The following is a 20,613-nucleotide window of genomic DNA, read 5'->3' on the forward strand; positions in this document are numbered from 1 at the left end:
CCAGAACGGACAAACCAAACACTGGCTCTAAAGAGAGCCTTTCACTTTTTTACGTTACCTGAAGGCCACCATAGTTCTCCGAAACGTTTGTGCAACGCTTTTGAAACGCTTGTGAAACGCTTGTGAAACGCTTCTGAAACTGCGGTAACGTGAGCCGCAGAGTGTAAAACCGTGGTACCGCCAGCCGCCGTCTGACTTCCGTTGCTCTTAAAGTAGTGTTATTACGATAAGGATGGCCTCTGAGCGAGGTGAACGGCGTTACCACGGTTTTGCACTCGACGGCTCACTTTACCGCAAGTCCTTAAATTAAATAGTTCTTTGCGTGATAATTTCTCTACAATATGTAATTTATACATGCAAAAAAAAGTTTCTGTGCACTCAATATAATGCTGTACAGAAGGACAACACAAGTTTGATGCAAATAGATCATTATTGTTTTGCTGTAGGTTATGTCAGGTCAGTCTATTTCTTTGTGCATGTTGTGACAAGCTGGAAAAAAGGTTGGCACAGTGTGCACTCAGCAAAACAAGCGACCTAAAAGGATCTTGTAAATTGACAGCTCTCAAGGTCAAAGCTGCAAGGCCAGTTGTCCTGGGAGTTTCTATCTGGAGCCACTGCAGTGTGTGTATGTGTGTGTGTGTTTGGGTGTGTGTGTGTGCATGTGTGACTTGCCCTTTCTAACGTAAAGGCCATGACATTCCTGAGATTACTGATATTTCAAGCGACTCACTACTGAATGTTAAACCACTTTTGCCAACCATTTTTGCTTGAATGCTTCTGCAGAACTAATGTGCTGTTTTAGTGTTTGAGTGTTGCGATGACTGATCAGAGTCAGAGAGGAATATAGTTGATATATGAGCTTCAATTGTAGGGAAATTTCCAAGATGGACAGTTTAGCCTGCCAAGACTGCATATACTCACATTTGCATTGACTTACTGCAGCTTGCATGTCACCTGCTCTGTAGATTCCTGATGCGTTGTAGCTAAACCTCCTTGTTTCCGTCTCTCCACAGAGTTCTCCACAGGATTCAACCCCTTCACCAAAACCATCCTACATGGACACATGACCAGCAGCAGCTGAGAGGAGGAAGAACACACACAAAAAGGCAGACGGACAGAAATGAACGGCAACGCCATGACAACCATAGCGGCTAACCTATGCCGACTATCAGCACGCACCGGAGGAGAAGGATACGGATTTACTTGTAGTTTTTATTACCTTTTTTTTTTTTAAAGAAACCGTGGAAAAAAAACAACTACTACTAGGCTAGAAGCATGATTTCGTATAAAACAAAAAACAAACACAAACAAAAAAAAACTAGCAACCAAAACGTGCTTCCTGTTATCTGTATCAGCATGAGTGACTGCTGCCGCATGGCCTGTCTTTAACTACAAATACTGAGGGAATATAAGGGTGGGGAGGGATGGGGAGGACACACTGCTGTATGGGACAGGCATGCAATGTAAGGTATGGTCAATAACTGGCCCGTTTTCTGAACCAATGGGGTCAAACTTAAGAAAAGGGGAGACTAAAAAAACTGAGAATTACATAATCTCTAGGCAAAAGGTTGCTCCCCCTCCTCACAGCCACACTCTTCAAGCTAAGAGCATCACAAACTAGTTTTAAACCTGTCCCAGTGCTCTCAAAGTCCAGTTAAGCTACAATTATCACCCAAGGATATCAGTGTTGTACATAATATCGTATGCACTAAAATGCTCTACGTGACTGTGTGTTACGTGTGTTGTTTATGTTATAAGATCCCTATGCGATGCCACTGATGCTGCTGTTTCAGGTACATAAGAGATTCCTCCCCGTTATTTCTCGTTTGGTTCGTCCGGTCTGAACCTATATATTATTCTATATATCTTGAGATCTTTGTGGGTACAAGAACATGCAAATGTCGTGTCGCTCTGCCTGTTTTTTAAACGTCGGATTTTTGTGCGTCAGGTTGTTTGTTTCTTTGTGCTTTTCATGTGCTTTCAGCCTTTGCTTTCTGACATGTCAAACTGTAGAGGGAAGACATACTGTAAGTCGTTTGGGTTTTTTTGAGCTTTGGGAGGCAGGTTTCTGCAGTGAACCTGCCTCCCTGACCTTCCCTTAGAGTGGTTTGCCTTGTGGAGAGGGTGACAAAGCGATGTATGATGAGTGACAGATTATCAGGAGAGATTAACCCACTCTACCATCCCACTCCTCCGCCTTTTTCTTGTCCCCCGTGTGCCGTGTATCCTTGTGAGGTTTCTGTTAATCAGACGTCTGTCTGAGCCAAAATCCCAACACCCTCAATCTCGCCCTACCTCCTACCTCCCCCCCCCCCACCTCTCTGAGTAGATGTAGCAGTCCTGTCCACCCTCAGCAGGGGGCAGGTTCCCACCTTCAGCTCGTAGCAGCATCTGTTTGACTTCATCGTGCAGTATATATGACACCACCACCACCACCACCACACATTAAGGTGCACTTATAGACCATCTCACCACCATCAGAATATGTCACTTGATGAGAATACAGTAGCTGAAATACTGGTAATAATGTAGCACTGGTTTGACTGGGTAAAAAATGAAGAGTCAGCTGGAGAGAGGAAAGTGTCGAGCCGAGGGTCGAGGACGTGTTGAGCTTTGATGTTTGTCTCCTTGGCGATTTGTTCGGAGTGTAGCAAAGACAGTCGGTCACCAATCACTGTGATGAGAAACTGTAATACTGACCCGCAACTGTGAGCCTGACCCTTCCCGAAGCGTGCGTCTCGTTTCACTCCTTTCTTTAGTGTTACGTCTTTTTTTGTCATGATTTGCTGTCTTAACTGTACTTCAGAAGAAGCAATAACTGCTTACAAGAGGAAAGGATTGTTTGTGTGAGTGTGTTTGAGTGTGTGTTTGTGAGGATTTTAGGATCATAGTTCACATTCTTCCTAAGCTCTGGCTTTCAATGTGTTAAGCACAGCTTTAGGCCTCACTCCACTCAGAAATGATGTCAGTACATTAGTATCCCACATTTCATCACTTTGCCTAATACTATTAAGTTTTACTCTAAGATTGGGCAACTATAGGTATGACTTCATACCAGCCATCACATCTGCAAAGTGCCCAGTGTCTGTTTTTGTTACTCATCAGGGAATGTGTTTAGTCATGGCTTTTAAACCTTAATGACATTCATATGCACCTTGAAAGAAATCCTATTGAATGTGTGTGTGTGAGTGTGTGTGAGAGATTTTAATATCACATATTCAGTCCTGGATATTGGGACATGTTAACGTTGTGATAATATCAAAGGAAGTAATATTGCAAATGGACAAAGAGCACAGGCTCTCAGATTATAATATAATAATAACTAACTCACATATTTTTTAAAAGTTGATTTACCTCAATAAGCGTGCCATCTCACATGATATCTACATGCATTTGTTTCAAACATTATGTTAGACATTTATTATTATGGAAAAATATGTCAGCCACAAAAACGTTGCAATAATCACCCATCATCAAGTGTTTGTTTTAGTACGGCTTCACAGCCAGAGATGATGAATGTAAAGTCTTGGTATACTGTAAGTCTTGTTATAAAGTAGTCATCCGTGTTGGTTCTGTACTTTAGTAGATGATAGGGGATTCACTCTGTTGTTTCAACTCCGTATCTGCTGTTGACATTCATTACAAACACGCACAGAAATCATGGAAGAGGGGAGATTTAAAGAGAGAAGGGTTTTGGACATTTTTAACAAATATCCCTTCATCAGATATTATTTCCACTTTATCATCTTTTTTAATAACCACAAAAAGGTTAGATGTCAATAAAGATTACACAGCAGTGTAATTGTGTATTACCCCTTATGTCATAGCTCTCTAAGGGCTCATAACGATGGTATGCTTGGGTTGGTTTCTGAAGCAGGGGCCGTTTATAAAGCCACTGCTGATGTCAGGGTTGGAGCGATGGGAGGGCTGATGAAAAGACAATAAGAAGGAGCACTTTGCAGTTAGGTGGAGTTATTGTGGGGAGGCTTAGTGGCTCTGACGGCTAGTCTTTCAAGATGACAAGCATTTTTCCTCAACACAACCCACCCCTGATCTATTTCTGCTCCCTTTTACCAAATATAAGACTGAGCCGATTCTGAGGCTTTCACATGGTGACAGTGTGAACGGAGGAGTCCAACTAAGTGCAAGCAGAGGGAGGAATGGTTACAATGCACTGAGGGACGACTGAGACGATACCATGCACCAAGTTCATGCAAAAATATTAACTGTTGCAAAAACTAGAGAACACATGTATATTCCTTTAGAATGGATTGAAGACATTATTAACGCAATAGCATATTACTCAATACTAAGGAATGCAACTGCGCACATGCACAGAAAATGTTTTTAACATAAAAGGCTATATATATATATGAAATATATGAAAATATAAATAAATATATATATTTACTTAGAATGCTATGCACCCTTACTTGTCAACTGGGATTCTAGTTATGTTATATGGATGTACTTTTAGCATCATACAGCTGTAGCTACCAAGAGACTGTTGAGTTCTGGGTAATGCCTGCAACCTGGGGATAAAATAGGGGTCTTGTGGGTATTTTAACTGGTTTTGTTTGCTTTTTTTTATTGTTATGGAGAGTCAAACATGAATTTAAAATATACATGTAAAAGCCTTTTAATCCAATCAAAATCCGAGGACATCTATTGACAATTTACTCTGTACACCAGCTCAACATTTACAAAAATTAATAAAGAAATGAAATGTCTTTGTGTACAGTGTGTATACTTTTGTGTGAAACACTTGATCCACGTGCACCCAACTGCTGACGATCATGCTGTAGTTTTGAACAAACCAAGTGTTATACCGTGCATACTGCTGTTATGAACGTGATTAAGCTTCATCTTATTAGGCTTTCACCAAAGTACCAATTTTTTTTAATACTTTCATATGCAAGAACAATACAACTTATTCCCACTACAAACTCAATAATACAGTACAATACAATACACAGGAGACAAAACAAGGAAGTAAAAAAAATACTAATAATGATAGAACTAATATAAATTAATAATAATAATAACTGCATAAATACAAAATAATATTAATAACCACATAAATACAAAGTGATGATAGTGATAATAATAATAATAAAAGCTACATAAATACAAAATAATAATAATAATAACTACATTAATAAAGTGATATAATAATAGAAATTATAATAAAAATATAAAATAATAATAATAAATACAAAATGTTTAACATAATGGGAGCTTTGAAACTCTGCAAAAGCATACATATAAATAGACAAATTAATAGACCAGTGGCTGATCCCTGTTTGTTAAAAAAAAAAAGAAAGAAAAGGTAAGATGCATAATGTGTCCATTTTCAGAAACCATTTAATAAATGCAGTCCTGCAAAACCAGCAGCTATTGCTATAATTAAACTGATGTAGTTGCTGTAGCAAGGTTATAAGAAGTTGAATAGATCCTTTAGCCAAATTAGATGACCTTCCAGGGCCAGATCTTAGTTTATATAATCGTACTATGGATCTAATAAGATAAGGGAGTAAGAGTTGAACTTTGTACAGCCATTGCACATGTATAATGTGCCAGTAGAGGACGCACTAAGCTCATCTGGTCCACCTCATGTCCTGCAGCCTGCTGCTGCTGCTTCTGTCTGTGTGTTGTTGTGTGTGCATGTAGAGGCTGACTGGAGCAGAGCAACTTGGTGTGCTCAGTTCGTTTTAAAGAAAAGAACTTGGACACGTGTGTGTGTGAGAGAGAGACTGCATGTTGTGATGTGACCACATTAGATACATTTCATCATTTTGCACTTATGAAAAAGAGGTATTTATTTGTATTTATCTGTTTCTGTTGAAGCAAAAAAAACAGGCGCGGCGTGGCTTTGTTGTTGTGCAAAGACTTTGTTTCGTGCTATTTAGTTAGCTAGTTTATTCTAATTGAGATCAAGATGTCCACTGACTGCCAGAAGACCACTGCCAAGGCCATCCCGTCCACCAGGAGGGTGACCATCAGCGACGCGGCGCACATGCCCCAAGACTACTCCACTACACCCGGAGGGACGCTGTTCAGCACCACACCGGGAGGTACGTACTGCTGCTGTTCTTTACATGCATGTGCAGAAGAGATATGCATGATTTATACTCTTTATCAGGTGAACAGCTGTGATGTCAGTGGCTGCAGGGGCTGCTAACTCCATGAGGTCTGCTGCTAGCTAGCTAGTGTTTGTTTGGAAACAAGAGGATGAGACGCGGAAGAAGAAGGATTACTCACTCTAAAGCCATAAAGTAATAGTAACCCAAGACATGGGAGTGGTATGAACTCATAACATAGCTTTTTCATTAAATAGAGACGTGTTTATTGTGCAGTTTGTGGGTTTTATCAGCTGATCTTTGCACCCACACTGTCCTCTGCTGCTGATGACGCTGCTGCTGCTTCATACGTCACCAAGAACTAGAGCTGTGATTGGTGCGTTCCAAGTGTGAGCTTGTTGATTGTTGTGCACTTTAATTGATGATTCCAGATGTTTATTGTCACGCCGGTTATACAGGTACAATCGTGTGAAATGCTTTTTGCTGGGAAGCTCCATTTAAATAATAAGTTATATTACAATTATAAAAGGAAATACTTTGTAAAAGGGCATATTAAGAACATATACATTAAGAACCTATACTGTGTATATATATATATATATGTCTATACAGTATATATGTATAATTGATAGTGAGTTGATGTTTTATCTGTAGCTCATCAAATCTTGATAAACATAAGATCTAGACATTAATACTTTGCCATCTTTGGATTGGTTCTGGTTTGTTAGACAGTGTAATATGTTAAATTGGGACAGTTCAATAAGATAAGATAAGATAAGATATTCCTTTATTAGTCCCGCAGTGGGGAAATTTGCAGTGTACAGCAGCAAAGGGGATAGTGCAAAAAACAAGATGCATCAGCTAACACAGTAAAAAAGTGTAACAAAATATGAACCATTTAAATAGAAGGAAGTATAAAAAATAGGAGCAGTATATACAGTGTTGACAATAAACAGACTATTAACAAAATTGCACAAGTGGAAAATGATATTGCACAGTGAGAATGAATGAATGAATGAAATTCCACCTGAAATTATCAGGTTATTGTCAGTTTTTGGTCTACTGGGAGCAGTGCTGGTTGTGGTCTACTGGGAGCAGTGCTGGTTGTGGAGTCTGACAGATGCAGAAAGGAAGGACCTGCGATAGCGCTCCTTCACACACTTTGGGTGGAGCAGCCTGTCGCTGAAGGAGCTCTCCAGTGCTGAGATGGTGTCCTGCATGGGGTGGGAGTCATTCTCCATCATGGATGACAGCTTAGCCATCATCCTCCATCAATAAACATAAGACCTAGACAGTAATACTTTGCCATCTTTGGATTGGTTCTCATTGGTCATGTGGTGTGATAGCTCCTCCCTCGCTGGTTGTGTGTGTGTTTATGTATGTTTTATGTATGTATGTATGCACAGCTGATGTACAGTACAATCTCAATAAGACCAAATTATCCTATCATTTTTATAGGTTTTGGGATGCATTTCAGTTAAACTTTTACCAGGCCAAAATATTAGATCACGATATAGGTCATTTCATATCTCGATAAACGGTATATATATCATAATATAGCATGTTTTCTCTTAATTCGATAAATAAATAGTCCATCTGAAATAACCACATGGTAGAGCTTATTTTTGTATTCTCCTGTGTGAATTAAATACATGACAAATGAAAAGTATTTTCTCATTTTAAGAACTTGAATGCAAAATGAAGATAACAGTTTTAAGTGAAATCATAGAGAAAAAATAAATAAATAAAAGCTTAGCCTTTATCGTGATAGAAATGATATAGAAAAATATATACAACATTTTTATATCGTTTTGACAATATATATTTCATCATATTTCTCAGCCCAGGATTGTTGTTAAAGAATACATTGTGTCCCTTTTGTGCAAACCTCTCAGCGATTGATAGCCAAATTCGGTTATTTTATTGGTCAGATTTTAGTGTCTAGTATAAACTGGCAGTACCCAAAACCCACTTCAGTCAGAAGACACTCTTATCATGGAATTGACTATTTATAGGTGGTTAGGCCGTTGGATTTGACATAAATAAACACATGCAGGACCGTTACATTAACAATATGAATATCCTGTCACATAAGGAGGAGGTTGGGGTGGTCGAGAGGAGGCTGTAGCAGCAAACAGCGTTGATATGAACTTATCAGCAGAGTAATGGTGAGAAGTGTCACGGTAAAATGGATACACTGCACACCTGCATGAATATAATGGATGGAAGACAGAGCCATTAATGCATGTGCTACCTCAATGCTCTGTCTGAACTGACGCAGTGCTCTATTTCTAACAGTCATCCTTCTCTTTTCTTTCCTCTTCACCCAAAAGGAACCAGGATCATCTACGACCGAAAGTTCCTGCTGGGGTGTCGCACCTCTCCGGCGGCCAAGACTCCCCCGAGAGGTCTGCCCAACATTCCAGGGGTGACCAGTCCTCTCTCCAAAGACACCGACGAGAAGGACCATAATGGAGAACTACCGAACAACAACGTCGCTGCTCCTGATAGCAGCAACACTGGTATGTTCACACCTCATACAAACATCACATTTAGATTTGGAGTGAAGGATTCAGGCGTAAATTCATGTAGCCACTGAAAACTAAAGCACTGATGGATCCCTCACCTCAGTTATGTCACGTGTATCACTGTCATCCATCAGATCATAGAACTGTTCTCACACAGCTGTCGTTCTCTGTCTGTCATGGATGATAGAAGCCAGTTTGAGGTTTCAACACAAGATACAAGGAGGTCATTCGTGCCATTTCATTTCACTTTATTGTTCAGCTTGAGATTGTGTCTCTGTCAGCTGATTTCTGTTTAGATGGGCTTTGTAATTTTGCGCTAACTAATCAATACCTAGTGATGTGCCCGTCGTGTCAACATTAGGGATGGGCATTTCAAGCAAAAACACTAATATACTACTAAGTCGAATTATTTCAACCAAATTGTTGGAACAGACTAACCAAGACGGTTTTGGTGAGTTTTATTCCTGTCAATTTTGAATCAATTGTGTTTTACGATCCTCGAACACATCGACCAGCTGAAACTATGGGGGCACTGTGCCACACACACACACGCAAATCTAAAAGAGCCGAACTGAATGTGCCACACAAGTTTTAAAGCCGACACCTGCGACGGTAGAAACAAGGGGAAACTTCAAAACTCAAAACTTAAACTTAAAAAAAACCAAAAAAACATTTTAAACATGTTGATTCTAGAGTTGTTATTTCCTAAAGTCGACTTGCAGCAACCTGAACAGCTGCATCAATCTCGTCTAGGCTTGTCAACATTTTCTTGGCAATTTTTCTGTCCCCATTTTTCCTGCTGTTGGCACAAGAAGACGACTTCTCCATTCTTAACTCCGCCTACAAAGCTCTGATTGGATCGGTTGTTTCTCCAAATGGGGAAATGACCATCAATGAGCACCCCACCAGACCTAATTTAATCGCTGAAAAAAATGTAAGACATTGGCGGCGTTTCAGAGGTCTGGAACCCAGCTAAGGCCTGATATGTTTCCTGATATGAATTTTTATTTATTTGTGGCTTTTTTATTCTTGAATGTATTTATTGACATAAGAAGTTGCAGTCAGTCAGAACTAAACATTAATTTTAAATGTATTCATACATATCTGAGTTGTTTATCAAAAGACAGAAACATATTTGAAGGCATTTCAAGTTCGATAACTGTTAAAAACATATTAGTTGTTGATTTCTTTGAGTAACTTGTCAAATTAAACATATTTCTATGGGTACAGTATCACTCAATGAACTCTTGCTATATTAACTGCCAGATGTTATTTAACAATATTTTACCAGCTAGTGATATAAGTCCTCCAGTCTTCCTGAAATATTACTTTGAGTTAAATATGATATGCAACTGTTAAAGGGACTGTTTGTAACTTTCTAAGCGTATAAATGTAACGGGTCGGCACACATGCGCGCTCGCATATGCGCGCTCGCGTGTGGCCGCTGTCTCGTCTCCTCTGCCTGCTCGCCTTCACTCAGACAGCGCGCGCATTCTCGTGTACTCGCTCCACCTCTAGACGTGAACGCGCGCTCACTCCACACTGTAGGGGAGTTAGTTTAGCTCTGAGAATATCTAGTGAATGTACAGTGGACGTTTGTGCAGAAATAAATGCTGCAGCTCCTCCAGACCAACAGAGGTTTCCCGCGTCTTGGGAAGTAACGGGGCTCCGCAGAGAGAAACGTTACCGTCTCTTTACCGACCGGTTGCCGGTGTCTTCCTGCTCTCTCCGGCTGCGGGCGGAGGGAGACGAGTTTCTCGCTGGGGAGCCCCGCTGCTGAAGCCTGCGCTGAGGCAGGAGAAGCAAACACAGTATCAGCATTGATTCATGGAGAGACCTTCGTCTGGTCAGCTAACATGACTGCCAAGCAGCTGAAATATAGAGTGATATTGTGCTTTTAGCTGACGTGTGTCGCCTCACTGTTTTGAGCGATGCTCGTTCATGTCCATTTAGAGCGAGCACGAGCCCGACGCTGACTTTCATTGATTTCACGGCCACAGGTGTCGCTGTTAAGAAGCATTTCTGAAAGTTACAAATAGTCCCTTTAAAGATTTATCCTAATGTAGCAAGCAGTTGGTGTTTGTGGGTTTTATGAAATATATGTCTTTTTTTTTTTTTGTCCAGGTGATGACTCACAGTTTGAGATGGACATCTAGGTGGTCCTGGAGTGAGTATTAAGATGTCAGACTCACCGACACGATGCTGTGAAGAGAGGCTCAGGGGCGCCTTCTTATTTCCCATCTTCCATTCCATGAAAACGGAGGTTCGCCTTCAGTATCTCCAGTGTCTTAGTGTTTTAAAGTCTGTCTCTAAAAATATAATTTGCTTGTTTTGCCCAGAACAAATCTGTAATGAAACTTTTTTTTTTTCTGTCTGCCTCAAGGCTTAAACCTGATTTCTGTGTGACAAAGTGTGCCTTCCTGTCATGTTTAAAATCAACACTGAGAAGTAAACACCAACAAAGCCTGATCCCTAAGAACTCGGATAAGAAAATGAAAATGAAAATCAATAGAGAATAATTTAAGTTTTCTGAATTTATAACCATTCCACACATTTCCTGACACCTCTCTTCAGATATTGCCTTGAAATGTTCAAGATGCTGTATAATTTCTCGATCGTGCTCTTAAGAACGAGTTCTTCACCTGAAGTCTCATACGGAGAATGTAAAACATGAAGATGTTAATGACATTTTTGAAACAGATTTTCACACGGTTTATAGGGTGATAAAGAATTAAAGCAAAACGCCATTAAAGCAAACACTCTTGTTGTCATGTATTTTTGTTATGTGCTCTTAATGAGTCTTGTGATGTCATGTCAGTGAATTGTATTCTTACAATAATATATTCATCGGTTCTCTGGTCTGAATACACATTTCTCTTGGACAGCCATCTGAAAGAGCAAAAAGCCATAAAAGCTGTTGGTTATTTCTGGGATATAATGAAAACTAAAGATTAGATGACCACAGCTGAGTTATTATCAGCTTCCTTTACAGTGAAAAGCTAATATACATTTGAAGTGATAAATCTTGTTGACATGTTGCTTAACAGTTTTTAGCACTTCCTATGCTCCCCTGATACAGCACAAGTCATATCAGAGGAATTCCTCGAGGAGCTCACAGGCAGCTGATAACCTCAGTCAACGGACTGTATAAAGAGAGGTCAATATACAACCGTACATAGCTGAGAGAAACTCCCTCCTTCCTAAGAGCTATATGGGCTCATCCACCTCTATTGCTGGCTTGTTGCTTCACTGTGTTTTATTCAGTTTATTCTGAAGGGATTTACCAGGCTTTCCCTTTGATGAGCGTATTATATAAATGCGTCTAAATAATAGATGAAATAAATGTCCCAGGGCAACTGAGGCATCGCACTGAATTATTCCGAGTTAGTGTGTTGTGGTTCTCTGGTTTGATCTCCAAGTTTTGCAAAAGATGTGCAAGTCAAGTGGAATCGGGACAATTTACTAGTGGTGGTGAAGACACCCATGATCCCTCTCTACTTCACAGAAAGACATTTGTAATATAATATAATACTGTCTGCAGAATAATAGTTTAAAATAGTCTTCCTATGTAATTTACAGTAAATTACTTTTGTATCTGTACAAATATCAACCCTTAAACTATATAAAATCACTTTTTAACCACACGCTTAATGACTGCATTTTTAAGGAAAAAACACATTGAATGACTAATGATATCTGTAATTTAAATGCATTTCCTCATTATCATGACCAGGAAAAATCTGTAAAATATGACCTCGCATTTAATACAAAATTACATTTAAAATTTATACAAATACAATAAATTGGCATTAAAAAACATAATATTAATGTAATCTTAAATTTTAACATCAATTACTTTTATGGGTAAACCTTTAAATTACTGCAAATATCTATAAATCTACAAACATTTTATTGTTTTGTGGAAAAACAAGAAAAATATAGAAAATTTCCTGTAAAATTATTGTCATTATTATTCATATTATTTACAGTTCGATGTCATGTCAGAGTTACCTGTCAATCTAATCAATAAATGCTTGACAGGACCTGTTGTAGCAGAAAGGAAGACACACTAGGTCCACTAATTTGAAAACAACTAACTGGCAAAAGTATTACAATTTTGTGGAACGAAAGATTTTGGCTGGGCCCATTACATCAGTTTTATTTTGTAATTATTCCCGGTAAAGTAAGAGTGCAGTTGCCTAACCACCAGGGTGTTTGGACAGAAAGGTTTGTTCAGGATGGAGGTGATGTGTGAGAACTGACACATGATTTGGAGGTGATGACATTAAGCTCCTGCTACTGTGTGATGTGTTTTCTGGACACTTGTCAAAGTTCCACATCATCAGGATTTCCACTGAATATGGTTATTGTATAACTCACAAGCATAAACAATAGATTGGATACTTTGCTGTTGTTTAATTGAGCATAACTAAGAACATATGTGATAGTGCGTAAGCCTGTAGCTCTCTGGCATCATCACTGGCGAGACAGACATCAGGTTAATAAAAGTGAAAGTTGAGAGAGAACTGGTTTTGTCTGGGTTTTGTCCTGGTTGGAAGTGTGGATTGAACAGTTTCAGCTGATCAGTTCCAGTCCACCCTGTCCTTCCTCCACAGTAGCTCCAGCATCCAGACGTTGACTCTCTCCAGTCCCTCTCTGTTTGTTTGGGGTCTAAATCTCCCCTTGTCACCTCTGCTTCCTGGCACTCCCCGCCCCCCCCAAAAAACAAACCAGTGCTACTGCTTTTCTCTCCCCATTGATCCATCCTCCAGTACACTTTTGAGTTGTTCCACTCAGCCTGCCTGTTTGATCACAATCAACAAAAGCAGCCTGGCCAGAGAGGACACTAATGACCTCTGATGATGTGTGCGCTGTAATAGGCCCAGAGATGTGGATTGGAGGTGAGGAAGGCAAATACACTAAAACGTTAGCTGGTCACAAGTCAGAGAGGTGGGAAGTGGGATTAGATGAGTATCTACGAGCAGGTTGAGCCTCTGAGAAGTGCTGTTTGTTAGTGTATTTCATTCTGTATAATAGCTGCTGCTGAGAGATTCAACGGAAATCAATACAAATGAAATCCAGATAAATAGTCCTGTATACATTTATTAAAACATTGCAAATCGTAAATTTATGCATGGAAGCAAATAATCGACATAAAGATTTAAATCATATAAGATATTGAATACCTTATTGTGAAATTTAAATAGCCATAAATCTATAGCACTGAAATATTTTACTTTGAAAACCACCTGAATTTATGTGTGAGTTCCCCTCTGAAATTTTCTGTCATTTATTTACAGCTGCGCAATTTCAAAAGCTTTCAAAAAGTTTATATATTTTTGGTGTTCATAAATTCAAATTGAAAATTCAAGTACCCAATATTCAAATCCAATAGTGGAGCATCCAAAAAAACATAAAACATCACAATCATGTCAAAATAAAATGTTTTAATATATGTTTTCATATTTTATGTACAAAATATACATTATAATGTATAAATAGATACAACATGTAACATTTGCATAATGGAGCTTCCTCCTTACTAAAGATATATACTGCTGTGTACCACCCAGTATGGATGAAATAGATTGTCATTCAAACTTAAAAATCATTTGTTTAGAAGCCATGACTAGGAACTTTAAATTTAATATTTAAACATTAATGTTTACATGAAAACAGTAAAGAAGCAGTTCAATTTCAGTTCAAGATGATGCTCCGTCACTAGTTGCTCTTGTGACTGCAGTGAAACCGCTGGTGTGCTGGCCTTCAGTGACATCCACACTCTTCAACAATCATATCCTCGTGATGCCGCAGGGCCAAATCATCGCTCTCGTAGTAGAGCATGGAGAGCGGGCTGAGGCGCGTCGGCACACAGGACGGGCAGGATACTCTCTCTGGATGGTGATATTGCAAGAGGCTCTGAAAAAGAAATGAATAATTCACATGAATAAGAAGAAGAAGAAGAATTAATGAATTAATCCTGTTATTTTACACACACAGGCCCGAAGTAGAAACATAGACATGCAGGTGGAGAGATGTTGGTGCCTTGCTCAAAGCCACCTCTGCAGTGCCAAGAAGGTGAACTGCCACCTCTCCAGCTACCAGCCCACACTCCGTGCTTTCCAAGCCAAGTCCTCACAGACTGAGCTACTGCCACCCTACCGACAGTAAACCAGCGACTATACAAAAACTGTAAAGAGTTAAATTGGATTAAACATCAAGCTGTCATCTCACCTGCATGTATGCGTGGTTGGTAGGGCTGAAGGAGTCATCCAGCGGTGTAGGACACTCTCCCTCACAGCGAAATGCATTGTAGCGCTTCGGGTGCACGATCCACTCGTCCCAGCCGATGTGCTCAAAGTCCACCCACATGTCTACCTTCCGACACAGCGGCTTCTGGGCCGCCTCTGCTGCTGGTGCAGGAGTCGTTGAAGCTCCTGCAGCCACCCTCATCCTCTCCATCCTGTTCCTCTTGTGGCGTCGACTTTGACTGTCACCGCTGACTCTGTCCATCATCACGTACTTGGAGTTCTCCACAGTGTGAATGAGACTGTGTGCTGTGTTGCCTTCCTGGGGCAGGTTGTGTTTGGAGAAAATGACCATCATTACCCTGTTCGTGGTTTGATGGTGTTTTTTTCTCTGCCTCAATCCCATATTCTTGAAGAGGGACTTGTCAGTGATCTCGCCTTCATTCCCAGCACCGCTCCCATGGTCCGCCTCAGGTTCTCCTGAGGCCTCTTGGCTCGCCACTCCATCTCCCTGGTACAGCCAGTATTTCAACAGAGCAGTCACATTAAAAACCTTCCATGCTGACTTTGTGCTGCTGGCTGATGTGCCAAAGCTCCCCAGGAAAAGCTGCTCATCCTGGCATGATGTGCTGTCCAGGTCACAACTCTGCTTTCTGGAGTGATATAAATCCACGGTGGCACGCTTGGAGCCAGAGAAAGCTGGTAGTCTGATCCGAAGTTCTGCCAGCTGGACAAGCTCACTAGCAGAGATGGATGACATGTCAAACGTGACTGTCCATCTTTCACCCACTTGATGGCAACCTAAAAAAAAAATGTAAATGTAAAAAAAACATGTAAACGAGAATTCAAATCCACAGTCTAGAGGTTTCTGGGCAAACCAGATCCCTGGACAAATGTCAAAACAGTGGAGTGGGAGTTAACAGGACAGGATGTGTATTGAACCCCCCGTGCAAGGACGTCTGAGGGCTAATATACACACCCTCTCACATAAAACAGAGAAACCCTTTAAAGTCGAATAAGCATTTTGACACTTGCTGGGTTGTAAAAAGGGAGGGTCTGATAACACAGATAATGCACCAACCAGAGAGCTGCTGGAGAACACTGAGGAGAAACCAACACATACAGTAAATAACATGCTGTTTACCCAGTGATGCATGTAGGCATTGGAAAAAACATAAACTGTTTACTCACCTTTGGCCATCAGACTGAGGACGGAGTCCGAACTGTGCGCTGACGGGTTGTCGCCTTGCATTGTAACGGTGCTGACAGCTACTGACGACGAGGTATCGGCAGTCCTGAAGGAGCGGTACAGCTGCATCATGTACAGAGGGTATCTGCTGCGATGATTAAATGAGAGATTTCTGAGTGCTAAACTGGTCTCGATGCCTGTGAGATATCTGTGACCCTGAGTGGAGAAAACAACTCCAAACGAGCAGAGGAGGAATGTGCAGAAAACCGTCAGGACTTCCATTTTAACTGAAACCCACAACATCTAGTCTAAAATCATGAGAGAGAGAGTGCGAGGCAAAGATCTCCTTCCTTCTTCCAGCTGGTCTCAGGCTGAAATGATGCCATGTGCAGACGGCGCTCCAGACAGGCCCCTTTATAGTGGACAGCTGCCCTTTGATGACCCCTGACCACTCCAGGCATCTGAACAGCCCCTCTGATCACCAGAGCACACCGGAGGGGGAGAGAGAAAGAAAACATTTAGCCAAGGTCATTGTCTTGTCAAACTGCCTGGCCTTTTACATTCACTCAGGAGTCTAATCCTTTTGAAACGTAAAAATCCATTAACGAATAACACTTTAAATGCTGTTCAGCCATTAGCACCTCTCTGTTTAGTAGCAGTGGCAGAAGTAATGTTAAATGTCACACATACAAAAACTAAAAATGTGACAAAATTTAAGAAAATCTTTTATAATAAAATAAACAATAATTCACAAAAATATGAATAGATTTTTATTTATTAAAAAACAAAAAATACAATACTTCTTATGTCTTATTTGCGTGATCGTTGTCAGTCAGGAATGTGTAAAACAGTAACAAACACAAAAATGGTATGATGCTCAGTAAACTGTGTTCATAATAGTCACAGTACAGACTTAGTTTGGATTTCAAGTGGAACAAACAGTACAGGATAAGAAATAACTTTAACTAAGCAGTGAATCTCAAAACTAAAATATGCAAACAACAAAAAGCAGAAACAAATTTAACAATCTAAAAGTTTAGAGGTAACACATTTGTGTACAGACAACACTCAGTCTGCGTGTTTCATGTATGCTATGGTCCTGCAGCTTATCAAAAAGAGAAAACCTTTTATATTACTTTATATTTCCATCACTAGGAGAGGCTCATGTGTAGTTATATATCAGTTAACACAGTTGACTGACTGAGGTCTGACTGGTCTCATCTGCTGACGACTGTCTTCTCATAAAGCACCGAAGAAGTTCTTCATCTGTGAATGAAAAGGTACTTTAGGATCACGATGGATCAGGAACATGAAACACATCAAACGTAAATGTGTCAGTGCAGTGATTCTCCTCCGCTCAAAGACTGTGAGGATGAGAACCATTAGGACAGGGCCCTCATGTGGTTCACCCCGGTAGCTGCTATTATGTCAAATAAATATACCTTCGTTATAAATTCCTCCTGCACCTCTGGGTCGCTCTGAAACTCCACGCTGGCATCGAGTTGTAACACAGGAATCTGTTTCAGCTTCTCAAAATGTATTCTGAAAAGAGAGAGTCGAGCTGCATTACACTAACAGCCTAAAGACCACACACTGCTGACCGTCATCTGTTCACAGCCGAGCAACAAACAGCTGCGAGGAAAGGCTTTTAAAATGGTGATTGTCATCCTGTAATACAGCGGCTGTACCACCGCTGGTGTTTGTCAATTTGAATTTATTTCATTTTCGTACTAGATTCTGGTATGATCATTTGCCAGTCATAACAGTTAAATACCAATTTTAAGTGTAATTTATTTACATTTTTTACAGTGTGCACATCAGGCCTATATTCACAGTAGCCCCCTGATTATAAAAATGGTCAATTGTCTTCGTAATTGACTTTGCACTTCCAAGGGTCATTTGATTTTTTTTTACATTTCAGTGGTCACTGGAAATATTCAAAACATAAAAGTCTGAGGAGGACAACAAACAGACATTAGCACTCACTCAGTGCTTTTCTCAACAAGCCACTTCTCGTGTTGAACGTGCAGCTTATCCAGATAGTCCAGTTTCACTCCTTTCTCTTCTGCCCTTCCCCGGCGCTCCAGACGCTCCATACATTTCTGAGAAAACAACAAAAGTGCAAATTCTTTGTATCTTTTTCAAGATGAAATAGAGTAAATTGTCAGTGATGTAACGTTACAGTAACAATAATACAAACATCTACCACAAGCTAAAACAAGTATGTGCTGCAAACATGCTTTATACTCAAACGTTAGTGTTAGATTAATTGTATCTATTGAAAGTAACATGAAATGGTAACATGAAATCTGTCATGTTCATACCTGTGGCGGGGCTCTGAGGTAGATGATGCCCTCCAGCTCCACCTGGTGTCCAAACTGCTCCACCAGGAGGGAGTGCCAGTCTTGGTAGATTGCCCACTCTGTAGAGTTGATGCAACCCAGCTCAAACATGTTCAGGGCAAAGATGTATCTGACGGGACAGAGAGTCAAGTTTAATTATAAGCAAACAATATAAAGAATGTGTTTGCTCAATGAGTTAAATAGTACATAAAATACATACTGTATAGCCATGCTAATTCTATCCTGAGCATAATTCTGATTATTAACAACAATAATAATATAGTTATAATGTGTGAATTTATGGATAGTGGAATAAGTCTACAGCTCACTCTGGTTGAAATAGCTTTGGTAAAGAAGACATCAACACCTTCTTGCACATATAGATTATGGGTCTTCTTAAAACTAGTTCCCGTGACATGATTTCATTTTCCTGTCCTGCCCTGACTCGCTCACCTGTCGCTGTAGACGGAGCGCTCATACACCTGGACGGGCGTTCCTTCTGAGCTGAGCAGGCGAGCCGGAGGAGGCGCCAGCTGCGTTCTCAGCCGGCTCATACAGGAAAATGTCTGAAATGTGTACGACCAACGCTGAGGGTCCTGGTACATCATCTGCAGCAGGTTGCTGACTGTCGGCTGAGGGGACCCCTGTCAAAGACACGAGGGGGAGATGGTCAGTTTGGCTTCCTTTTGATTTTTGTTGGGAAAAGATGCAGAGGTCAGGAAATGTGCACACACCTTCAAAGTCCCACTCTCAATGTTCTGCCACTTGCTGACAGGTTCTGCCACCACCTCCCAGTCCGGACAAGCTGACTGCAAGAGTCTAGCAAAGGTCGACTTTCCAACAGCTGATGTTTCAGAGGACATAATACAGGAGATCACATGTTACCAACACTCATAGTTTTTTTTTTTGCTCAAAGTCTTTTTATTGGTATTCTGTACAAAATCCAATAAATCACAGAAATAATTGTATAAACAAATTATATATACAAAAACACAAAAAGATAAGTTAATTAACAATAATAACAATAAATAAATAAATAAACAAACAAACAAACAAAAAAAGGAAAAAGGAAAGGACCAAAAACACAAAAAGATAAGTTGATTAAAAATAATAATAATAATAATAATAATAATAATAAATAAATAAACAATGAAAAAAGGAAAAAGGAGAGAACCAAAAACACAAAAAGATAAGTTAATTAAAAATAATAATAATAAATAAATAAATAAACTAAAATAAAAGGAAAAAGGAAAGGACCAAAAACACAAAAAGATAAGTTGATTAAAAATAATAATAATAAATAAATAAATAAACTAAAATGAAAGGAAAAAGGAAAGGACCAAAAACACAAAAAGATAAGTTGATTAAAAATAATAATAATAATAATAAATAAATAAATAAACAAACAAACAAACAAAAAAGTATAAGTTGTGAATTATATGTAATATGAGGTCAGCAGTTTAAAACTTCAATGTCAGTGGTATCCATTTTTCTATATAGATTAAAAAAGGTCTGATATAGCATACAATTTCTGAGCACACCCTCTTGTAGTATAATCTTCTCCAATACCAAATGAACCAACATTCATAGTTTGACACAGTTATTTTGAAATACTGTAAATATATAACATTAGTGATATCTTACCAATGTTGCCCTCGATAGAAACCCTCTTCACTCGAGCTGCTCCAGTGTCAGATGACAGGCACCTTGAGCAAGAAGCACTGAGCTTCCTTGACTTGTTGTGAGCCATAGTGCTCATGTTAGTAGTAGTCTGTGTTGTTGTGGCTGTCAGGAGGCTGTCAGCTGTCTTCCACTGTGGAGGAGGCGCACTAACGTTATACCTCACCTGTATTATCAAGCCTGCTTTTAACCTGGAAACACGGCTGAGCAGACCGCATCGATAGAGGGCAGACATTATGAGAGGCACACATACATACAGCTACAGATAGATTATCACATCCATCTGCATGTCCCTTCTTGCTGATGTTAGAGAGCAGTTACATTACCGTTGCGTCAAGCTCATGGTAGACAGTAGTGATGGGAATTCCGGCTCTTTTTAGTGAGCCAGATCATTTGGCTCAGCTCACTAAGAAGATCCGGCTCTTTTGGCCCCTAAACGGCTCTTCATTTTACCACTTCTGCCTTTTATAATTCAGCTAGATTTAGCGCTGTTTTGACCTATGATTAGTATGTGTGCACATATATCACTTAAGTTATTCAATATAA

The 20,613-nt window shown here is 39.8% G+C and overlaps 4 protein-coding genes across 10 annotated transcripts in view; 2 read left to right on the forward strand and 2 right to left on the reverse strand.

Annotated features, from left to right (window-relative positions):
- The window catches only part of ank1a (ankyrin 1, erythrocytic a), a 125,470-nt gene extending 120,740 nt beyond the window's left edge, over positions 1–4,730 (forward strand). For all 7 annotated transcript variants that reach the window (XM_037777678.1, XM_037777680.1, XM_037777681.1 and 4 more), the window contains one exon: positions 1,014–4,730. In XM_037777678.1, the coding sequence (XP_037633606.1) occupies positions 1,014–1,067 (54 nt within the window). In that variant the 3' untranslated portion in view covers positions 1,068–4,730. The remainder of the gene's footprint in view (positions 1–1,013) is intronic.
- An 854-nt stretch (positions 4,731–5,584) lies between these two features.
- LOC119493536 (eukaryotic translation initiation factor 4E-binding protein 1-like) lies at positions 5,585–11,367 on the forward strand. Its single transcript, XM_037778916.1, has 3 exons — positions 5,585–6,074; positions 8,414–8,602; positions 10,733–11,367. Exons 1-3 carry the CDS (start codon positions 5,939–5,941, stop codon positions 10,762–10,764), a joined length of 357 nt encoding a protein of 118 aa, XP_037634844.1. The 5' UTR covers positions 5,585–5,938; the 3' UTR covers positions 10,765–11,367.
- A 2,664-nt stretch (positions 11,368–14,031) lies between these two features.
- Positions 14,032–16,680, reverse strand: spaw (southpaw). Its single transcript, XM_037779101.1, has 3 exons — positions 16,048–16,680; positions 14,843–15,657; positions 14,032–14,527 (listed from the first exon to the last, which is right to left on the reverse strand). The coding sequence occupies exons 1-3, from the start codon at positions 16,346–16,348 to the stop codon at positions 14,375–14,377; spliced, it is 1,269 nt and encodes a 422-aa protein (XP_037635029.1). The 5' UTR covers positions 16,349–16,680; the 3' UTR covers positions 14,032–14,374.
- A 122-nt stretch (positions 16,681–16,802) lies between these two features.
- On the reverse strand, positions 16,803–20,613 carry dguok (deoxyguanosine kinase). Its single transcript, XM_037779102.1, has 7 exons — positions 20,032–20,613; positions 19,122–19,231; positions 18,841–19,031; positions 18,370–18,517; positions 18,032–18,147; positions 17,488–17,587; positions 16,803–17,311 (listed from the first exon to the last, which is right to left on the reverse strand). Exons 1-7 carry the CDS (start codon positions 20,300–20,302, stop codon positions 17,285–17,287), a joined length of 963 nt encoding a protein of 320 aa, XP_037635030.1. The 5' UTR covers positions 20,303–20,613; the 3' UTR covers positions 16,803–17,284.

The sequence above is a fragment of the Sebastes umbrosus genome, chromosome 8 (genome assembly GCF_015220745.1).
Source record: "Sebastes umbrosus isolate fSebUmb1 chromosome 8, fSebUmb1.pri, whole genome shotgun sequence".
NCBI lineage: Eukaryota > Metazoa > Chordata > Actinopteri > Perciformes > Sebastidae > Sebastes > Sebastes umbrosus.

Excerpts from the sequence above, each read along its gene's own strand:
- spaw (XM_037779101.1), bottom strand. The coding sequence starts at position 16,348 with ATGTTGTGGGTTTCAGTTAAAATGGAAGTCCTGACGGTTTTCTGCACA. Across the intron at positions 15,658-16,047 it reads CCTCAGTCTGATGGCCAAAG|GTTGCCATCAAGTGGGTGAA; the intron begins GTGAGTAAACAG and ends TTTTTTTTTTAG. Across the intron at positions 14,528-14,842 it reads CCAACCACGCATACATGCAG|AGCCTCTTGCAATATCACCA; the intron begins GTGAGATGACAG and ends TTTCTTTTTCAG.
- dguok (XM_037779102.1), bottom strand. The coding sequence starts at position 20,302 with ATGTCTGCCCTCTATCGATGCGGTCTGCTCAGCCGTGTTTCCAGGTTA. Across the intron at positions 19,032-19,121 it reads TTGAGAGTGGGACTTTGAAG|GGGTCCCCTCAGCCGACAGT; the intron begins GTGTGTGCACAT and ends TGTCTTTGACAG. Across the intron at positions 17,312-17,487 it reads AGGAGGAATTTATAACGAAG|ATGAAGAACTTCTTCGGTGC; the intron begins GTATATTTATTT and ends TTTCATTCACAG.
- LOC119493536 (XM_037778916.1), top strand. The coding sequence starts at position 5,939 with ATGTCCACTGACTGCCAGAAGACCACTGCCAAGGCCATCCCGTCCACC. Across the intron at positions 6,075-8,413 it reads GTTCAGCACCACACCGGGAG|GAACCAGGATCATCTACGAC; the intron begins GTACGTACTGCT and ends TTCACCCAAAAG. Across the intron at positions 8,603-10,732 it reads TCCTGATAGCAGCAACACTG|GTGATGACTCACAGTTTGAG; the intron begins GTATGTTCACAC and ends TTTTTTGTCCAG.